Genomic DNA, 19,498 nt, shown 5'->3' with positions numbered 1-19,498 from the left:
CCTATCTCTTCCCTGCTAAGCAATGTGTAGCCCATAGCAACTTAGTAAAGCCTGCTTCTGTAAACTGAAGTGAAACATTTTAAAATGATATCTGATTCTCACTTATTCCCCTAGGACTCAGAAATTTTTATAGTCTCCTTACTTTCTATGCTTGTTTACTTATTTGCATAGGTTCAATAAGACTCTGCCATGTACATCATACAGTTGGACAAATTGTAAACCAGGGCCTTGCCTGGACTGTCATATTTGCAAACAAGTAGGGACAGCCACTCTTCAGGGATTAAGTATGACTTTACTTAATACTTGCCTGCAAAGTCCTGACTTACTTCTTGGCTTAAAAAGTTCAAGAATATTATATATTATATGTAACTAACTTTAGAATACTTGGGAGACCTTGAGAAGAGAGGAATTTACCCCAATTTATAGATATTTTAGGGGAAATATGGTGGAGAGTGTTCCTTGGGCTTGGTCTCCTACCCTCAGGTCAATAAATAAAAGAGGATTTAAAAAATCCAATTTAAGGTTCCTTATGAAAACTCCCAGGCACAATTTAATTTAGCATTTGTTCAAAATTGTGCAGATTTAGAGTTTACAAAGGAAACTTAAGGTGTCCTATATGGTAAAATAACACTTTTACTGCATCCATGTGAAAAAAAGTCAGGCAACTCTAATTAGATCAGCTTTTTAAGAATAATCTTTCTTTGAAATTATTACAATAAAAAGAGAGGAGGAGACTGTCAGGGAAAACTGTGAGAGATTTTGAAACGGGCAAAAATCAAATAGCGGCTATCTTGACTACTCACTCATCTACGTTTTCTCATCTTTGACATCACAACTCTAAGTTGTAGTAATCTGATAATGCAAATACTTCTAGTCTGTATAAATGCAAAGCAGTTGTGTTTGATGCAAGGCAACTGATTTTTGCATTGATTTTGATAGACCAGTTTTGCTTTTATTTATAAATTCATTTCATAATCTCCTATTCCCTTTTCATGTCTCTGGTCTTTGAATCCTTGGAACCAATAGTAACATCATATGGGTCCCTTGTTAATTAATGAATTAAAAATCTCTGACACGTTCATTTTGTACCTGTATGAAAACCATGATTCTACCTTCTTTTAAAAATTATTCTTTAACAATAGATAACAAGGGTGCTAAAAACAATCTCACGTACACAACAATAAGAACAACAAACAATGCAGTTAGTTGAGAAAATTCAGCACTCAGGAAACTGACTTCAAATTCACAGCACTGTAAAGAGTTGTTAAAAGACTTCCACCTGAAGTCACTACTATGTACCAGGAGAGATGGGACTCTAAGCCAAATATAAAATATGAGTAAAGCAAGACAATGAGATAAGATCATTGATTATAAACTACTGAAAAATAACTGATGGAACAAAGTAAAAAGACTCTAACCTTACTCTATAAAATCTAATACAATATAGAGTTAAATGTATAAAGGAAACCATAAACCAACCCAAAAGAAAATATTGGCAAATATTTGTCCATTCTTAGTATGGGAATCTTTTAAAACACAGAAACAATGGAAGAAATCAGAAAAGGAAATCAATAGTTAGGACTATATAAAAATTTAAAACTTGCATGTTAAAAAATTCTAAATGTTAAAAGATAGGTATCTAAATCGTCACATGTCACTGAAAATGAGAGCCAAAGGTTTTCTACTTTTTTATATATAGAATACTTACAATTTAATGGGGAAAAAAGCCCTACTAAAACTGTATAGAAATGTGTGTAGAGAGCAGTAACAATTCCTGAAGAAGAAATACAAAAACATGCATGTGAAGGAAATGTTCATCCTTAATGATAATCAAAAATAAAAATCAAAATGACTCCAATAAATTTGAATTACAAAATTAAAATTTTAAAAATATGCAAAATAAATAGAGCATAGTGAATGGGTAGTCATAAGCAGTTCAGGTATAATGAAACATTTATAATTTCTAACTGCAAACTGATTTGACAATATCTCTCTAAAACTTTCCAACGTATCTATTTTTTGACTAAGCAATTTCCTTTTCAGGAATCCATCTTAAGGAAAAAAATCAAAAACTTGTTATAGAAAGTTGTTATTTAAACATGAGGGGAAAAACAGAAACCAACCTAAATGTCCATCAGTGGGAAATTCTTACATGAATTATGATCGCTTTATAGGATAGAATAGTATTTACATTGTTTCACAGCTTGCTATTTGCACTTAATAGTGTGTCTTGAACATCTATTCATACTAGCCCATCAACCTCAGCAACTACACCGTTAACTGCTTTTCAGAACTGCTGCATACTATTTCACTGTGTTGAGGTATCACAGTTTATTTAGTCATTGCCCTGTCACGGATATGTAATTTCCAGTTTTTAACTACTGTAGTGAAAAGTGATATTCTTTTAGAACTTTCATTGTTTCTAAGTTGATACACCACCAAGAAGCAATGTTTATTCACTGAGCACCTATTCAGTGGCACATTAAACACACTGTCTTACTTATCATCACAATAACCTTGTGTAAAATGGTTGTTTTTACAGATTTAATAGATGAGAAAATAGAGGTAGAGAAGAGCTCCAAAGGGGTTAAATAATTGCCCATTGGGATTTCAGGATTTGCAGATATTAACTCCTATACGTAAAATAGATTTAAAAACAAGGTCTTACTGTATAGCACAGGGAACTATATTCAATACCTTGTAATAGCTGATAATTAAAAAGAATATGAAAAGGAATTTATATTTGTAGAACTGAATCACTATGTTGTACATCAGAAACTAACACAACATTGTAAATTGACTATACTTCAATAAAAAAATAAAAAATAGAAAAATAGAACAAAAACAAAAACAAAAAACTCACCCAAAGCTGATACGATCTATTTAACTCCGACTCATTTTACCTGTTGCCTCTCTTAAAGAGTTCTTCCCTGCCTGAGCCCTGGTGGCTATTCTCCACCCTTTCCTACTTGTCCTTTAGCCCCCTTTCAACTGTTCCCAGATAATTTGGAGAGTCTTTAGGTCTTCAGTTCTCAGATGGAATTCATTAAGAGACTAAGGCAGATTTCTGAATATCCTAAAATATTATTATATTACTCTGTGTATGGCCCCAGGCGTGCATTTTCTTTTCTGAGCAAACCATGAGACTTATCAGATTTTTAAAATATGTTGTGTTTCCCAAAAGGTTAAGAACCTATCCTCTGGAGCAGCCTCATGTGCTTGTGAGGTAGTTTTCTGGGTTACCAAGTTAGGGCTGCCTTTTGTTTGTTTGTTTTATTGTGCTTTTCACTCTTGAGGTCATATCTATCACTGAGGCCACCAATGTTTCTGCTGACGATATTCCAACCAGCAATAAGCATTTAAAAGCTGTCAACGTGAGATTTTTCTCTCTTGCCAATGGACTTGATCACTGTCGATACTACTGTGTTCCATGTTCCGATATATTTCAACATCCCGCAATCTGCTTTGGGATTTCAACGCCTCAGAAACCCGTAAGCATCTGCTGGGGTGGTGAATGGTTAAGAAGGAGTCATGGGAGTTGACCACTTATTCAACTGTAGTCATGCTCTCTTTGAATTAGAGATAATCCCTTAACTGTGCTCTTGCCCCTGCAATGACTCCATGTCTGACTCATGTGCTTCTGGTGCCTGCTTCTTTGTCATTAGTTATCAGGTCTTTGAAATCATGAAGGAAACAGTCATTTTGTTCTTATTTAATCCCTTCATTCAGCCAGGAAACTCACTTTCCACTCTTTCCCATACTCTTTGTCCTGATTTGTGACAAATTTTGTGAAGAACAGTGTGAACTGAAACTAAAGCTCTCTTCCTCAGATTGCCCCATTCTCATTTCTGTATTGGTCCATTTTACTTTTGGCATAATGTGACTGGGCTGCCCTTCTGAGAAGCTTCAAACAGCAATTTAAAATACGTACTTTTCTTTCTACCACAGATATTCAACTTGGATGGTGAAGAGTTGTCATTCACTTTTATTAGTAAGCATTGCTATACGTATAATAATTTTAAATTATATATATACATATTTTTTTCTTTCCTCCTGCTTATCTTTTCTGTGCTATACCTCATATATGAGTTCAGCTATTGGACAGTTAACAACGGTGTGCTTATCTCTAGGGGTTGTTCCATAATACTGCGTATAAAATTAAAATCAGTTTTCCAGGTCAAGAAGAGGGCATAGCATTTAAGTTTTAGGACTTTAAATTCATAAAAGTCAAGCTCTGTTGTATAACATTTAATGTATTCCTCAAGGCCATTGATTTTAGCAGTAGTTAGTTGAGTAAATACTTAATTTATATGTGGTAGAACTTCGGTTCAGGTAGACCAGGTGATTGCCCAAGGGAGAAAATGTTTAAAAGCTTCTTAGTTTGTGGGTGTTTTAGGGCTATAATCAACCAAACATTCAGTAATTTGGGCAGCAAAACCAGAAAGTTGGCAAGACCTCAGCTTTACTTAAGAACTGTGACTGTGCCACAGTTAAAAATTAACATTTACAGGAGCCCTCTGAGGAAAATTCAGAGCCAAAAAAGTGATGCTGGTGATTCAGTAAGTGTCCCCTGCCCTGTTAATTCAAGTTTGTGAGGAGCTGAGGGGACACTGTTGGAGACTTTGAAGAAATCATAGTCTCTCTTAAACCTCTTCTATTCAGTATAGGTTCTTTTTAAAAAATGTCCAATGGGAAATATACCTGGGTTCTGTAAAAAGACAGATTGTAAAACTGAGGACCTTCACTGGGAGGGTGGAGCTTCACAAGATTAAATTTGAACCATCTGCAGAAAAGATGTAGGGATTTTATGGACCTCCATTTTGAGAAGTGCAATTTCTAGCCTGGGACAGGCTCCATTTGATTCTAACACAGTGAACCGGGAGCAGCATCAGGAGACAATTAACACCTTTCCTACTAATAGTAGCAAGTGCTTGGGTGGGGGTTGCTTGGGAAGAACAGAACAGAGGAGAGGGGAGCTGTAAGCAGGTACTGCTGGAATCGTCCTCTAAATTAAGCCAGCAAACAAGCAAAACCCCCCCAAAACAGAAGTATGTGTTTTCACTGGGAGAAATTACTTTTAATTTTAAACATTGTTCATCTAGATATTCTTTTGCTCATGAAAAAAAAAGTAAAATTTGGCACTTTTTTTTGGCATCTGTATTATATACAATAATGACTAAGTATTTATTTTTTAAAATAATAAAATACCAATGAGCCTAACACATCACGATTGCTCTGGACACCCAGAGTCAGCAATTCAAACTTCAGCAAACCCCCCCCAGGGTTAATTCACCTACCAAGGAGAGAAAAGAACCAGAGTCAATTACTCTGGTAAAAATAGCATTAGCTCTACATATGTTTCTAGCATCTAAGATCTTAAAACATTTTAAAGTTAACCTCAAAAGTTTCCAGGATTATTTCTGGCCCTACTATTCATTTCTTTAGCAAATATTTAATATGCAGTTTATTCATTCCACAGAGGTTTACTGAGCACCTACCGTGTGCTAGCACTGGAAATACAATGGTAAAACAACCAGAAAGGGTTTCTGCCCCACGTTTCAGTTTACACTTTACAAGTCTTTGTCACATATGGTTCATATGAGCATCTGGGCAAACCTACATGAAAAGGATTCTTAACGAGGCCATGATAGCAAGAATGGGTACTGCCACCTTCATTCTACAATGAGCCAAGGAAAAATAGCAGTGATTTATCAGCGGAAGCATCTATCGGGATCGTTGGTACTGTGGACATTACGCAGAAGTCCTTGGTATACGGTCTGTACTTCTAGCCTGTGCAGTCTCAGGAATCTGCAATTTAGACTCCTTAAAATTAAGATTGTTGGCTTAAAACTTGTTTTAGAGGAATGAACTTCGATTACTTTAGGAACATATGGTAAGGTGAAAAAACAGCTCATAATTGGGAGTTCAAGATCTGCAAATATTAACTACTATATATAAAATAGATAAAAAAAAATTTCCTCTGTATATGCACAGGGAACTAAAATCAATATCTTGTAGCAACCTATAATGAAAAATAATATGAAAAGGAATATATATGTATTTGTATGACTGAAACATTATGCTGTACACTGGAAATTGACACATTGTAACTGACTATACTTCAATTAAAAAAATCACTATGTAAAGCAGTGTGTATCAAATCCAGCTAATCTTTAAGCTTATCCAAAGAGACATTTAAAAATACAGATTCCTGGACCTTGCCACAGACGAATGATGCAGTTTGAACCTCTAGGGGTGGAGCCTAGGGTTCTCCTGATTGGCTAGAGGAAGGGGAAATGCTTCATAGAATTGACAAACATCGCTACTAATCAAAACAGGGTAGACTAGCCGCTGACGAGAGCTCATGTAAAAACAGTTTGCATTTCAAAGTAGCACATTTTTATGTTTGAACAATTGTGATTTTCAGACAGAGGAGACTGGATTGGGGAGCTTCTGTTTGTACAGTGAGGAGTATTGTATGTAAAAAGAAAAGAAATGCATCCTGTTACGTCAGTGCATCATCTGCATTGCACATGCCTTCCAAGTTCATGACACTCAGGATGATCCAGCATCTCTCAGATCTCTGAACTTTTTTTTGTTTGTTTTTTTGCTTGTTTTGTTATTTCTCAAACAACTATATTCAAAGTGCACTCCATTAGACACCAAAGTAACAGAAAGGAGCTTCTGTTCTACTGAATTTCATAGTTTTAATATAATTGATTTTCTTTTGCACACCAATGTTTAGCCAACAGAAAAATAATCTCCTTTCAAAATGGCTTATTCATTTTTGTACTTAGACATAACACAAATGGTATAGATTTTCACTGAACTGTGTAGAATGGCAAAGACTCATTAGATTTGGCTTCCATACTTGGAATTCAATTCTCTCTCACAACTTCTCTGCTATCACTTTCCTTTCTGCACCTTGATCTCAACCCTGCTTGCACTTAAGAATCACCCAGGGAGCTTTTTAAAAAAGAATGGATGCCCAGGCCTTCCACCCATGTCAATTAAATCAGTATCTTTGTGGATGAGGCCAGGCATCTTATATTCTAATAGTTTCTGGGTGATTCTGCTGTCTGGCTCATGCTGAGAATCACTCTTTAGCCAGAACGAATTCCTCTTCCTTTCCATGCAGTCCCATGCTCTGTGCTTCCAGACCTTTGTGTGTGATGCTCCTTCCTACCAGAATACCCTCCCTGCTCCGGTCCTCCTATTTTCACCATACCCACCCTTCAAGATCCGGCTCAGATGCTATCTCTTCTGTTAATTTGTTTTTGAATGCCTGAGGTCCAAGTGAATTCTGCTTCCTCTGAATTCTTTTTTTTTCCTTTTTCTGTTTTATTTGGTAGAATTATTCCAGTTCAACTGCACATACATATTACATTGCATGTAACTACATATATACAGTATACTGCATATTTTTTTTAGTTTACTGATCATTGTTTCTAAGAACAGATTAGAGCTTTAGCTTTTTAAACTTACATAGTTATCAAACGAACACAGCTAACTACAAAATAAGAATCAACAGAATGTGGTAATCCAATCATAAAGGACAGTCAAGTGCGCTTACACATAGAGCATTTTCTGTCCTCTAGGTCACTTTCTAGCTTGCCATTTATGTGCATAGTCTATTTCCCCACCAATTAAGCTGTGAGTTTTTAGGGCAAGAAACCCACCTTTTTGATTCACTTTTTATAGCTCCCAGTGCCCAGTAGGTACTCAGTACACATCAGATGAGGAAGAGGAGGATGGAGGAAGAATGAAGAGGCTACAGACCTACTGACATCCATCCAGCTCATCATCTTCTCTATACTCATCCAGCACTAGAACTAACTCTCTTTCTCCCCAAAGTGTTGGAGCAAAGTGAATCTCTCAACCACTTTTTCTGCATGATATGCATTCTCTAAGTTTTGTCTTTCCCTGAATGATCAGGTAGTTGCAATATTAAAAAACATCAACTCAGAAACTTCCTAACCACAGGAGGGCCCCTAGTCCTAGTCCTCTTTGATCTTCACCAGGATTATTGTTATGCTCTCATCTTCTCCACACTTTCTCCCTAGTGTGTCCAATCTACACCCTCTAATCTCCTTAAAACATAGCTTTCCATCTGTTATTTCCCTGCACAAGACCTTGGCATATTTCCCCATTTCCCCATATCAAATCTAGTCCAAGACCCTCATTATTCCTGCATTCAACGTTTTCCATGACTCCCATTCCACTCCTCCAAACCAATACTTCAGGCCAGTTGAACTATTTAGGTTTTCCTTTCCTTTCCTTTACACCCATCAACCTTATCTTTGTTAATAGGCTTCACTCCTGGTATTATCTTCTTCTCCATCTCTATGAGTTCAATACCTAATCATTCTTCAAGTCTAGTTCAAAGATTACCTCCTCCATTATCTCCTAACAACCCCCAGTGCTGCTGCCCTCACCATCCCCTCTTCACTTGGTCCTGCCCCAGATTAAAAGACATCTCTTCTTTCCCTGAATTCCCAAAACATTTCTCTTTTTTGCAGCATATCACTTTCTTCCTTATGTTGCAGTTGTTTACAAGCCTGTTTCCTTAAAAACCTTACAAGCACTGAAAGGGCAAGGGGTGAACTCTCGCTCGTCTTTACATTCCCTATGGGATCTCATATGAAAGATTAAGCTCCATTGCTAGACTCTACTAATAATGAACTCTGTGACCTTGAGCTTGTCATTTAACCTGTGTGTGTCAATTTGTTCATAAATCAAAAACACATTCTAACTTAACAGCCTTAATTTGAGATGGCTTAAATTACATACTCCTGGGATCGCACAAGGACACCTGAAAGCACATACCAAAAAGATTTCTACATAATCTTAACAAAACCTAAGTTTATGGTCACATTGACAGTTTCCACAGATAATTTCCTGTAATTTGTTTTCTGACTTACTTGTATCAATATAGATTGGGGGTGACTGTACCCTTTCTGGCTATCACTTCTCCCTCAAGCATCAGTGACATAATCTATGCCTCAACTTTTAATTGGTGTAGCATCATGTTTGTGTGTTTGGAGGGAACCACTTATTCAATCATTTATTCTACAAATATTTATTGAGTATCTATTAACCAGACATTTTTCCAGGTGATGGGTTCTCACATTAGTAAACAGAAGAGGGGAGGGGAGGGAAAAAAAGCTGGTGTAACTATGGAAGATTTTTCCTATTGTAACTATTTTATACAATCTCTTATCTTATTAGGAGATCATGAAGGTTTTAGACCACCTATGTTAGGCTGAGACTCAACTATTTCATGGTTAATGTTTCCTAAAAGCAAAAGAAAAATGCCTATTTTTTTTTTTTCATTTGTCCAGATAATGTAGGGGAGTGAGTGCAAAGTGCGTCCACTCAATCCTTCTAAAGATAATACATTGGAAACATTTTGGTGGGTGTGAATCACACACACGCATTCTTCACTCAAAAATAGAAACTGGCCTTATTTGTTCCAGATGTTATACAGCTGCAGGGAAGTTAAAGCCAGTGGTCCTGTTTTCAATGCAACCAAACTCTTATTGCATTTGGAATTTCTTAACCAATGAACTCATATTACTTGTTCTAAGACCTACATAATTTTCTTTTTTCCACTGTTACCATTCACAAACAACTGTTTCATGGGAACCATGCTTCAGAATTAATGAGTCTACATCTGTGTTGCACAAAGGAAACACATCCTGTTTACCACTGCTTCCACCTTTCATTTATCTTGACCCCTTTAATTTTAAGCATAAAATATTTCAAAGAGAGTACTTGAAGGAACGGAAAAGGAGAGTTGAGTTGTGTTGTTCTTACAATATTTTCCAGCACTTTAACTACGGAGTTATAAGAAGGTGTTCATCTTAGGAAGAATCTCAAGCAAAATTACTAAGAAAAATATTAAGTATAAAAGTATAACTTGTTTGTAGTTCAAAAAACTTGGCATATTCACTTATTTCTTGATCCTCCTGTTGATCCATAAGATATGCTATGTGAATGCATGAAATGCAAAAGGATCAAGGCTCTTTGAAGAGGATGAGTAAGTTAAGAAATCATGTAGGAAATGCACATGCTAACTTTATATCTAGTTCAAAACAACGAAAATATAGTTATATTTCGTTTGAGAATACTTGTGTTTGGGAACAGAGTACGAGATCTCTTGAGATTATTGCCCTTTTTTTTGAGAAGTGGTCTTTTTCGAATTGTGGTTCATGGACAATCAGCAGTAGAATCACATTGGCCACTTAGGAAAATATGTACTTCTGGGCCCTGTTGAGTCAGGATCTCTGTGAAGTGGGGCTGGGGTTCTAGTGGGGACACTGGAGAGCAAAAAACAACAACAACCATAAACACGCATCTTCCACATTAAAACCCAGGGAGGTTAAGTGAATTACTCAAGGCCATAGAACCAGTTAATAGTAAAGTAAGGCTTAGAATTTTGCTTATCGTGAACGGAAAATACTGGAAACCATATCAGTAAACAAAGAATGCTGAAACCATCAAGTCGTCAGCGGCTGCCCCCCAACCCCCACCCCGGGAAGACAAGCCTACAGCCCAGCCCAGCCTCTGCAGCCACTCACAATGGTGCACTCTGAGGGGACTCAGAATAAGAAAGGACAGGATACTGGCCCTAGATAGCTAGATGCTTGTCAAAGGAATGAATTCAATGAGCCCAAATGTTTGCTTCCTCCCATGCATAGAAAAGCACTAAATTCTTTAACTTGAGATGCCTGGCTTTCTTTAGATAACAAGTAATCTTTTATTGTTCCAACTACTTGGTCTTTGTTGTAAAGCTCCTATATATCCTAGCTCCTTCCCTGCCTCTTCAGAGCAGTCCCTCAGAGAGATCTGAGAGGCTGTCCTCCCAGCTCGAGTCCTCCCCCCAATTAAAACGTAACTCTCAACTTCTAGGTTGCGCATTTATTTCAGTTGACATTATTGATGCTGAGACCAACGTTCTTCTCTAGTAAGTTTTTATCTTCAAAAAGATAAACAAAATAAAATTTAAAGGAATACAAGTATACAAATATCATTGGCCGTCTCACCTAATAATTCTTTACTTTTATCACTAATTAATTAAATCAATGTTCACTCTCTTAAGATTTTAGAAGTAACTTTCCTTCAGACTCATCATGATCTTTTGGGTTATAATTAAAATCTTCCAGAAAAAAAGAGAAAAATGTTGTATTTCATGGATTGTTAACTAAGTCTTTGAAATCTCATGATTGTTTATTTTGGAAATGAGTGTCTTAATTAAAATTATTTGAACCATGTTCAAGTAGCAGTTTGAATTCAGTAATGATTCTTCAAAGACATACACAAAAACTATAACTTATGACATACACTCTTGATATACGTATATGCCACTAGTTAAAATACAGCCCTAAAATGGTCTGTGTGATGCCATTGAAAACTGATTTAAAAAATTATTTCACACATGTTAATGATGCTATGAATCATTTACATCTTTTCTTATGTATGTAGTTTAGCCTTGGAAATGGAAGACTGTGAATGCTATTTATTAAGTTTTCTGTAATTTGCCTCAAATGATAATATTTAACATCCACTTATGAGAAGTAAAGAGGCACCATTAGAGAGAAGATGTGCTCATAAACTGAAGATGAATTCATAGATTCATAATAAACATGGCCTTAATGATGTTCAGGTCCAGTTGCTCATCTCACTAATGAGAAACCTGAGAATAAAAAGAGTAGCGTTCTTTTGAAGGAGACAACATTGTGTCAGAAAGTATTACCACAGCCGTTAACCCTAACACTACCCCTCCCTTGAGGGAACATAAGCTGTGGGGAAGTGTTATCTTTGTTTTAAAAGACATCACCAGGAGAGAAAAACAAGAGGCTACCAGAACTGATTAGAACGACCGAATCTAAAATGGCAGAAGACCTGACTTCCCGTAGACCTTGAGCCTCATTATTTGCTCACTGTAATGCACTAGCATGGTGAGTGCCACTCTACCGGTGGCCATGACAGGAAGTACCGGACTACAGAAGAAAGAAAAGGAGGTGGCATCCCAGTTCCAGGAAGAACCTTGTCTATTCCCAGAAAACCAACACCTATTCCTCCCCCTCGCATTGATCACCCCTTGATGAGAAGCTGACTTGTGAAGTAAGTTCCCGCTTCTGCATCCTCTGGCCCTTGAATAAACCTTATGCTGTTTCAGTCTCAGCATCAGCTTTGTTATGGGCTGTGCAAATCCGAATGGGAAAAGAACCTCCTGGCTAGGGCCCAAGTGCCTGTCCATTAGGCCAATCTGGTGACAAAACTGCTAGTTGTCTACCTAAAACTTCCTTCTCCCTTTTGCAGAACTCCTGTTCCTAGCTGAGCACATGGCTAACTAAGTAAAAGATTGCATTTCCCAGCCTTCCATGTAGCCAGATACAGCCAGGTGACTAAGCTCTTGCCGTGGAACATAAGTGACTATAAGTGTGGTAGCTTTGAGGAAACTTCCTTACAAGGCAATAGGGTCATGTTATTTGCACCCACTCAGCTCCCTCCATACATTCTGTTTGAAATGCAGTTGCTTTGGCTGGAGATCTATATTGGCCTAAGAGGATAAGGACCACCTTGGCCCAGATGACTGGGAAGCTGCCACTCCAACTTTGGACAGCCACTATCTATTTTCACAAATGGGAGATAAAGAAGTTTCTGTTCGGTTTCAGCCACTGTCTTGGGGTTTCTGGGGTTTGGAGCTGTATCTGATTGCAGACAATAATCTCTTTCTTGCTATAGAATTTCATTTATTCATTCTTTGAGCACATAGTACTGAGTACATTCTAGGAGCAAGGAACTTGTATTTAGTGGATATGAAACAAAATATGTTTTATTTTGGATTTTGAATTTTTTGTTTTGAAAAGCTTTTTCAAAAGTTTTTAGAACCAACTCCCCTTTTCCTTTGGTCCATCCTTGCCCCCATCCCAGGCATATCACGCAGTTTCTATCCTTTCACTATGAAAAAATCTTTTTCTTGACTTTGGATTTTACACAGATACCATCACATGAGTAATACATAGTTTTCAAAAGTTAAAAAAAAAAACAAACTAAGCAACCCAAGCATATATGACTTTTAAGTTTTAACCTTTGCCCCCAGATATGATTAAAAGTCATGATATAAATACAGTCCTTGAAAATATGTAAAATGTAAATATTTCTCCTTGAACAAAATCAAAATATCATGGGACATGTTTTAAAAATATTTAAATAAAATATATTTTCTAAGTTAACGCTCAGAAATGCACTTAGGACCATGCTGTTTTCAGTGTTACGCACATACAAAAAGGGATATTAGAATTCTGAGTACATATGTGAGATGAGAGTCTCCTTTCCCTAAATGACTCATGTCTCCATTCAGAGCAAAAAGTGACTGGACATCCCCAGGATCAGAGCAAACAGATGCTCTACCCACTGGCTCCCTGAGGGCTAATTCTGCTGCTAAGCATGGAGAAGTGTGCCCACTTGTAAGTTCCATTTAAACTCCCCCTAAATTCTTCCTCACTGATTTCTAATAATTTACTAAGTTTTGAAGTTTCTTCTTTAAGGACAGTACATGCTCTAAGTTTCAACATAGCTTTTCATTTCTAAATTTAAAAACTTAAGAGTCAAGTATCTAATAGTTTTTGAGTAAGTGTAGAGATACAATAAAATTTGAAGAGATACAAAAGCATAAAAGCAGACTTACCTTAGGGTCCACGTTGAGAATTTTTCTGTCTTTTTTGTATTTAAAAAGTAAGCCTTCTGGATTATCAGCAATCACTTGGTAATTGGGAGTTGAATTACAAACGGCAATATGACTGTCCCAGTTGTAAAAGCTATAAAAATAACCATTCATTAGGAATTAATATGTATAATGCATTGAATTGACAAATACATTTTAAAAATATTTGAGGCAGTTCAGTTTCAAGATAAATGGACAGAAGAATTACAGTCTGTACAACCATGTAGAACACATGTGTGATTAAAAGTCTTACAGAAAAGATTAGACTGTGAGTTATTCTCAAATCATTTAGATACATATTTATGACTATTTTGCATGATTTCCTGGTTTGGACACTCCAGGACCCAGGGCCTATTCCAATATTACATTCCCAGGAAGTCAAGAAGAAAATTGATGCAATTTAAGGCTATTTCTTCTAGCACAGACCCTTCAGGGTATTGACTATTCAGGGTATTAAGAGGCTATTTACTGGAAGGAAAGGCAGGTTAAGTCACTTCTTTTCATTCAAAACAAATTAATTCATTTCTTTAAGGATCTATTTTTCAATAATATGTTTCCCAGGCAGTAAGAAAACTACTTGTGTTTAAGAGGTTACCATAGGCCAGGCATGATGTGATGTATTCTATCACAGCACCCGTATGAAATTGCTCTCATTTCAAAGGCAAGGCAAGAAGACCAGGGGAGGTCAACCAGCAGAGTTAACACCCTACACCTAATACATCATAGGGCTAATATTTCAACCCAGATCTGTGTGTTTCAAAGCATACACATGTGCTTTCTACTGTTCAGCACTGCTTGCATTTGATCCTTTTTCTGGGATGATCTTCTACGGAAAAATTCTATTTTTTTTTCCAGATCTTATTTTATACCTACTTGTCAAGAACAAATATAATGCTGTTATGTGAGTTGAAAATATCCTCCATATACTTATTTTTACATATATTATTGCCACTAATGCATATCCAGCGTTATGTTTTCTTTTAAAATGACAGCCACAGGAAGTGAGGCCAAGATGGCAGATTAGAAGGAGCTTGAGCTCTTCTCCTCTTACGAGCACTCCAAAATCACAACTAACTGCTGAACAACCATTGATAAAAAAGACTGGAGCCTACCAAAAATGACCCCTTACAACTAAAAACAAAGAAGGAATCATAATGTGATGGCAGGAAGGGTGCACTTGTGATATATCAAATCCCATATCCCCTGGTGAGCAACTCACAAACTGGAGAATAATTATATTGCAGAGGTTATTCCACAGGAGTAAGAGTTCTGAGCCCACATCAGGCTCACCAGTCTGGAGGTCCAGCATTGGGAAGAGGAGCCCCAAGAGCATTTGGATTTGAAGGCCAGTGGGGCTTAATTGCAGGAGCTTCACAGGACTGGGAGAAATAGACTTCACTCTTAAAGGACACACACCAAAATTTCATGCACACCGAGACCAAAGGCAAAAGCAGTAACTTCACAGAGCCTGAGTCAGACCTACTTGCTGGTTTTGGAGCATTTCCTGGGGAGATAGGGGGCAGCTGTGGCTCTCCCTGGGGACATAAAAACTGGTGGTGGTCATATCAGGGAGTATTCATCTGCATGAACAAACAACTCAATTAAAAAATGGGCAGAAGACTTAAACAGACATTTCTCCAAAGAAGTCGTACAGATGGCCAACAGGCACATGAAAAGATGCTCAACATCGCTAATTATTAGAGAAATGCAAATCAAAACAACAATGAGGTGTCACCACACACTGGTCAGAATAGCCATCATCAAAAGGTCTACAAATAATAAATGCTGGAGAGGGTTTGGAGAAAAAGGAACCCTCCTACACTGTTGGTGGGAATGTAAATTGGTGCAGCCCCTATGGAAAACAGTATGGATGTTTTTTAAAAAAGTAAAAATAGATTTATCATATGATCCAGCAGTCCAATTCCTGGGCATATCTCCAGAGAAAAGTATAATTCAAAAAGACACATGCACCCCAATGCTCATAGCAGCACAATAGACAAAACATGGAAGCAACCTCTATGTCCATCAACAGATGAATGAATAAGGGGGATGTTGTATACACACACACATGGGAATATTACTCAGCCATAAAAATGTAATAATGCCATTTTCAGCAACATAGATGGACCTAGGAATTATCGTACTAAATGAAGTAAGTCATACAGAGAAATACAAATATCGTATGATATTGCTTATATTGGAATCAAAAAATGATACAAGTGAATTTATTTATAAACCAGAAATAGACTCACAGACATAGGAAAGAAACCTGTAGTTACCAAAGGGGAATGACAGGGGAGGGATAAATTAGGAGTTTGGGATTAACAAATGCACACTACTGTATATAAAGTAGATAACCAACAGGGACCTACTGTATAGCACAGGGAACTATACTCAATATCTTGTAATAACCTATAATGGAAAATAATATGAAAAATAATATATATATGTACAACTGAATCACTTTGCTGAAACTAACACAGCATTGTAAATCAACTATAATTCAATTAACAATTGACAGCCACAGAGATAATACATGTATAGCTCACAGCCTAGTATATCTCTCAATATTTGCAATATTCATTTTCAATCATTTCCCTTTTTCTGGGTTGTTTTGCCCTCTGTTACCCCCTTCTTCATTTTGAAAGAGTAGATTTCATTGATTACACTCTGAATTATATTATATATTTTCTGAGGCATCAATTTTTTGCTATTACCTGAAATTGTAATGTGTAAACCTTCAAAGTTTTCAATACTCAAAAAAAACCCCAAAACTGATTATATATTTATATCTTCAGGGGTGCATGTTAGTGAGAACTATTCTCTCTCTTCTCCTCTCACTCCTCTATGGCCAAGACCTGGGAGTGCCTGTCCTTTTTGAAGCACAGAGTTAGGAAAAGTGGGTTTTTCCTAAACAGGTATCTCTGTCTGTTTAGTCAACCCTCCTCAAGAGAGCAATTCTCTGATTTGAGAATTGAGGAAAAAAGCCGAACATCCATGGATTTCTAGGCCCTCACTTTAGCTAGCTTTCATAAGTGAAGTTTATCATGGCAGGCTCAGTTCCCAGTAGGGTGATGGTAGGAGAGCAGCGTGTAGCACTGGTGATAAATTCAATTCAGTGGTAAAGGGATTACTAGCCAATTTGAATATGCACTCAAGCTGGGTTCCCCGATTCAGATTAACTCGTAATAAAGAAGATAAACTGACCTTCATTCTCCTGGCTGTTCAGTTAGGAAATTGACAAATTGCGATAGAGGACATGGATGTGATTCTTAACTATACATATATCTGAGATAAATAGATAATAGATAATCCCAGTAAAATGCTTGAGTCACAGTTATGCTCAGACTGGCATGGTTTATATCGCATTCCTATCTTGTTGCTCACACCTCAAGTTAATAGCCTTATTGAAGTCCAGGCAAATTTTATATATATATAATGCAAAAAAAAAAAAGTTAATTTGTATAGCATGTGGTATTTTTGATAAAGTGATTTTGATTGTTTGTCAATACTTTTGTTTTCCAAGGCAGGGAAGGGACCAGGTTTCATTTCACATGTCAATTCTAACAGCTAATAATTATTAGTATTTAATAAAGACAGTATTTAAAGAAGTATTAAAGAAGTATTTAATAAAGATAACCAACATTCAGTAAGCATGTGTTGGGTACTATTCTGAGACAAATGAATCTCTTACCTCATTTAATCTTATTTTCAACCCTATGAAGTGGGTATAAAACTATCCCCCTTCATACATGCAGAGCCCAGGTGATTTTGAAGTGTATACTTTTGAATGAAAATGAGACACTGGATTTGAGAACACATGGAAAAGTGGATTTAATGGTTATGAGAAAGACAGGGACGAGGTAAGGAACTACGATTACTCTCAGATTTCTGATCTGGATACCTAAGTGGATGGAATTATTTACTAGGAAATAAAATACAAGGAAAAGAACAGATTGCAGGAGGTGTGTGTTGAGGGGAACGGGCAGTTTAGTTCTAGATATGTTGAATTTGAAATCCTAATGAAACATCCAAGAAAATGAAAGCAAGCATCTTGGTTTGTCTTGTGTACTGCCCTATTACAATTCCTTTTCTCAGCCCATGCCTGACACATGGTAGATTTTGAACGCATATTAATGGAATAAGTAGATAATGAGTGTATTCCTGAACTTTAGAAAGTTTTCTTAGATGGAGTAATATATCTTGAAGTACCAGCGGTATTTAAATTTAAAGAGGTGGTTGAGATGGACAAAGGAGAAGATGGAAATAAGGGTGAAATCTGGGAATATCAATTCACAAGGAAGAAAGAGGAATCAGCAAAGGAGGCTAAAAACAGTGATCTAAAGCATCACCAGGAGAGGTTTTTTTTTTTTTTTAAAAACTGCAGAGAAGAATATATCAACGAATAGTATTTTAAGAAACACAGCAGTGCTAAATGCCTCATGAAGTAGATAACGTGTGAAAAGAGTCCATCAAAACGTACACTTGGAAAGAGATTACAGGAAAAGCAGTTGCAGTAAAATGGTGGGAGCAACACTCAGGTTAGAGAAAATTTAAGGGAAGATGAGAAAAGATTATGGAATAAAAATAATTCCTTTATGAATTTGATTATGAAGGAAACAAGAAAACTAGGACAGCACCAAGAAGGATATAAAAAATTAAGGGTCAATTTTTAAAAAGATGAAATATTTTGAATATAGTTCCATGATATGAAGAGGGAAAAGTAGAGAAAAAAGACTATAAAGAGGGAGGTGCTGTCAAAAGGCTTTGTCATGAAAAATTATATATGAGAAGATCTATCTAATATGCAACAGCCCTATGATATTCCTTTATCTATGCAGGTTAATTTGATTTTAGTAAGAGCTCTGCATATTACTATTCCTATTATATAGATGAGATAACTGGAGTTAAGAGAAGATAATTAAAATTTTTAAGTTTACCTAACTAGTAAATACTAGAATACAGTCTTGAGCCCAGTCTATATAGCATCTAAACAAGTACTCTTTCTTAAAATTTTTACTTTATTGTGGTAAGAACACTTAACAGGAGAACTGCCCTCTTAACAAATTTTTAAGTGTACAATACATTACTTTGACTGTAGGTACAATGTTGTACAGCAGAGCTCTATAGCTTATTCATCTGATGTAAGTGAAATTTTATGCCTGTTGATTATTAACTCCCCAACTCCGCCTCTCCATTCCCAGGCAACCACAACTTCATTTTTGATTCTGTGGATTTGACTAATTTAGATACCTCATATAAGTGAAATCATACAGCATTTGTCTTTCTGTGACTGGCTTATTTCACTTTCTTAATGCCCTCAAGGGTCATTGTGTTGTCACATATTGCAGGATTTCCTTCTTTTTTAAGGTTGAATAAAAATTCCATTAAATGTATATACCATGTTTTCTTTATCCATTCATCTGTCAATGGACATTTAGGTAGTTTCCACATCTGGTCTATTGTGACAAATTTCTTTTAGGTTGCAAGTAGATGAGTGATTGAAAAAAAAAACATTCAGGCACTGTATATTTCTTGATTGGAGAGTTTAATTCACTTATACCTAAAACAATTATTGAAAGGGAAGGATTTACTCCTGCCATACTATTAACTATTGTCAGTTCTTTTGTCTGTCTTTTCCTCTCCTGCCGTCTTCCTGTTGTGTTAATTTTTTAATTGATATGCTTTAAATACTTGATTTTTTTCTTTTGTGTATCTTCTATGAGTAATTTTTTTGTAGTTATCTTGGGGTTCACATGAAATACC

General features: G+C 36.4%; 1 protein-coding gene across 3 annotated transcripts in view; it reads right to left on the bottom strand.

The window, feature by feature from the left end:
- Window positions 1-19,498, bottom strand: part of CFAP299 (cilia and flagella associated protein 299) — a 494,558-nt gene that overhangs the window by 7,420 nt on the left and 467,640 nt on the right. For all 3 annotated transcript variants that reach the window (XM_074346047.1, XM_045509525.2, XM_010974046.3), the window contains exon 5: window positions 13,697-13,826. In XM_074346047.1, the coding sequence (XP_074202148.1) occupies window positions 13,697-13,826 (130 nt within the window). The remainder of the gene's footprint in view (window positions 1-13,696; window positions 13,827-19,498) is intronic.

Source organism: Camelus bactrianus, chromosome 2 (assembly GCF_048773025.1).
Source record: "Camelus bactrianus isolate YW-2024 breed Bactrian camel chromosome 2, ASM4877302v1, whole genome shotgun sequence".
Classification (NCBI taxonomy): Eukaryota; Metazoa; Chordata; class Mammalia; order Artiodactyla; family Camelidae; genus Camelus; species Camelus bactrianus.
The sequence above is the reverse complement of the archived record's forward strand: the minus strand, read 5'-3'. Positions and strand labels throughout refer to the sequence as shown.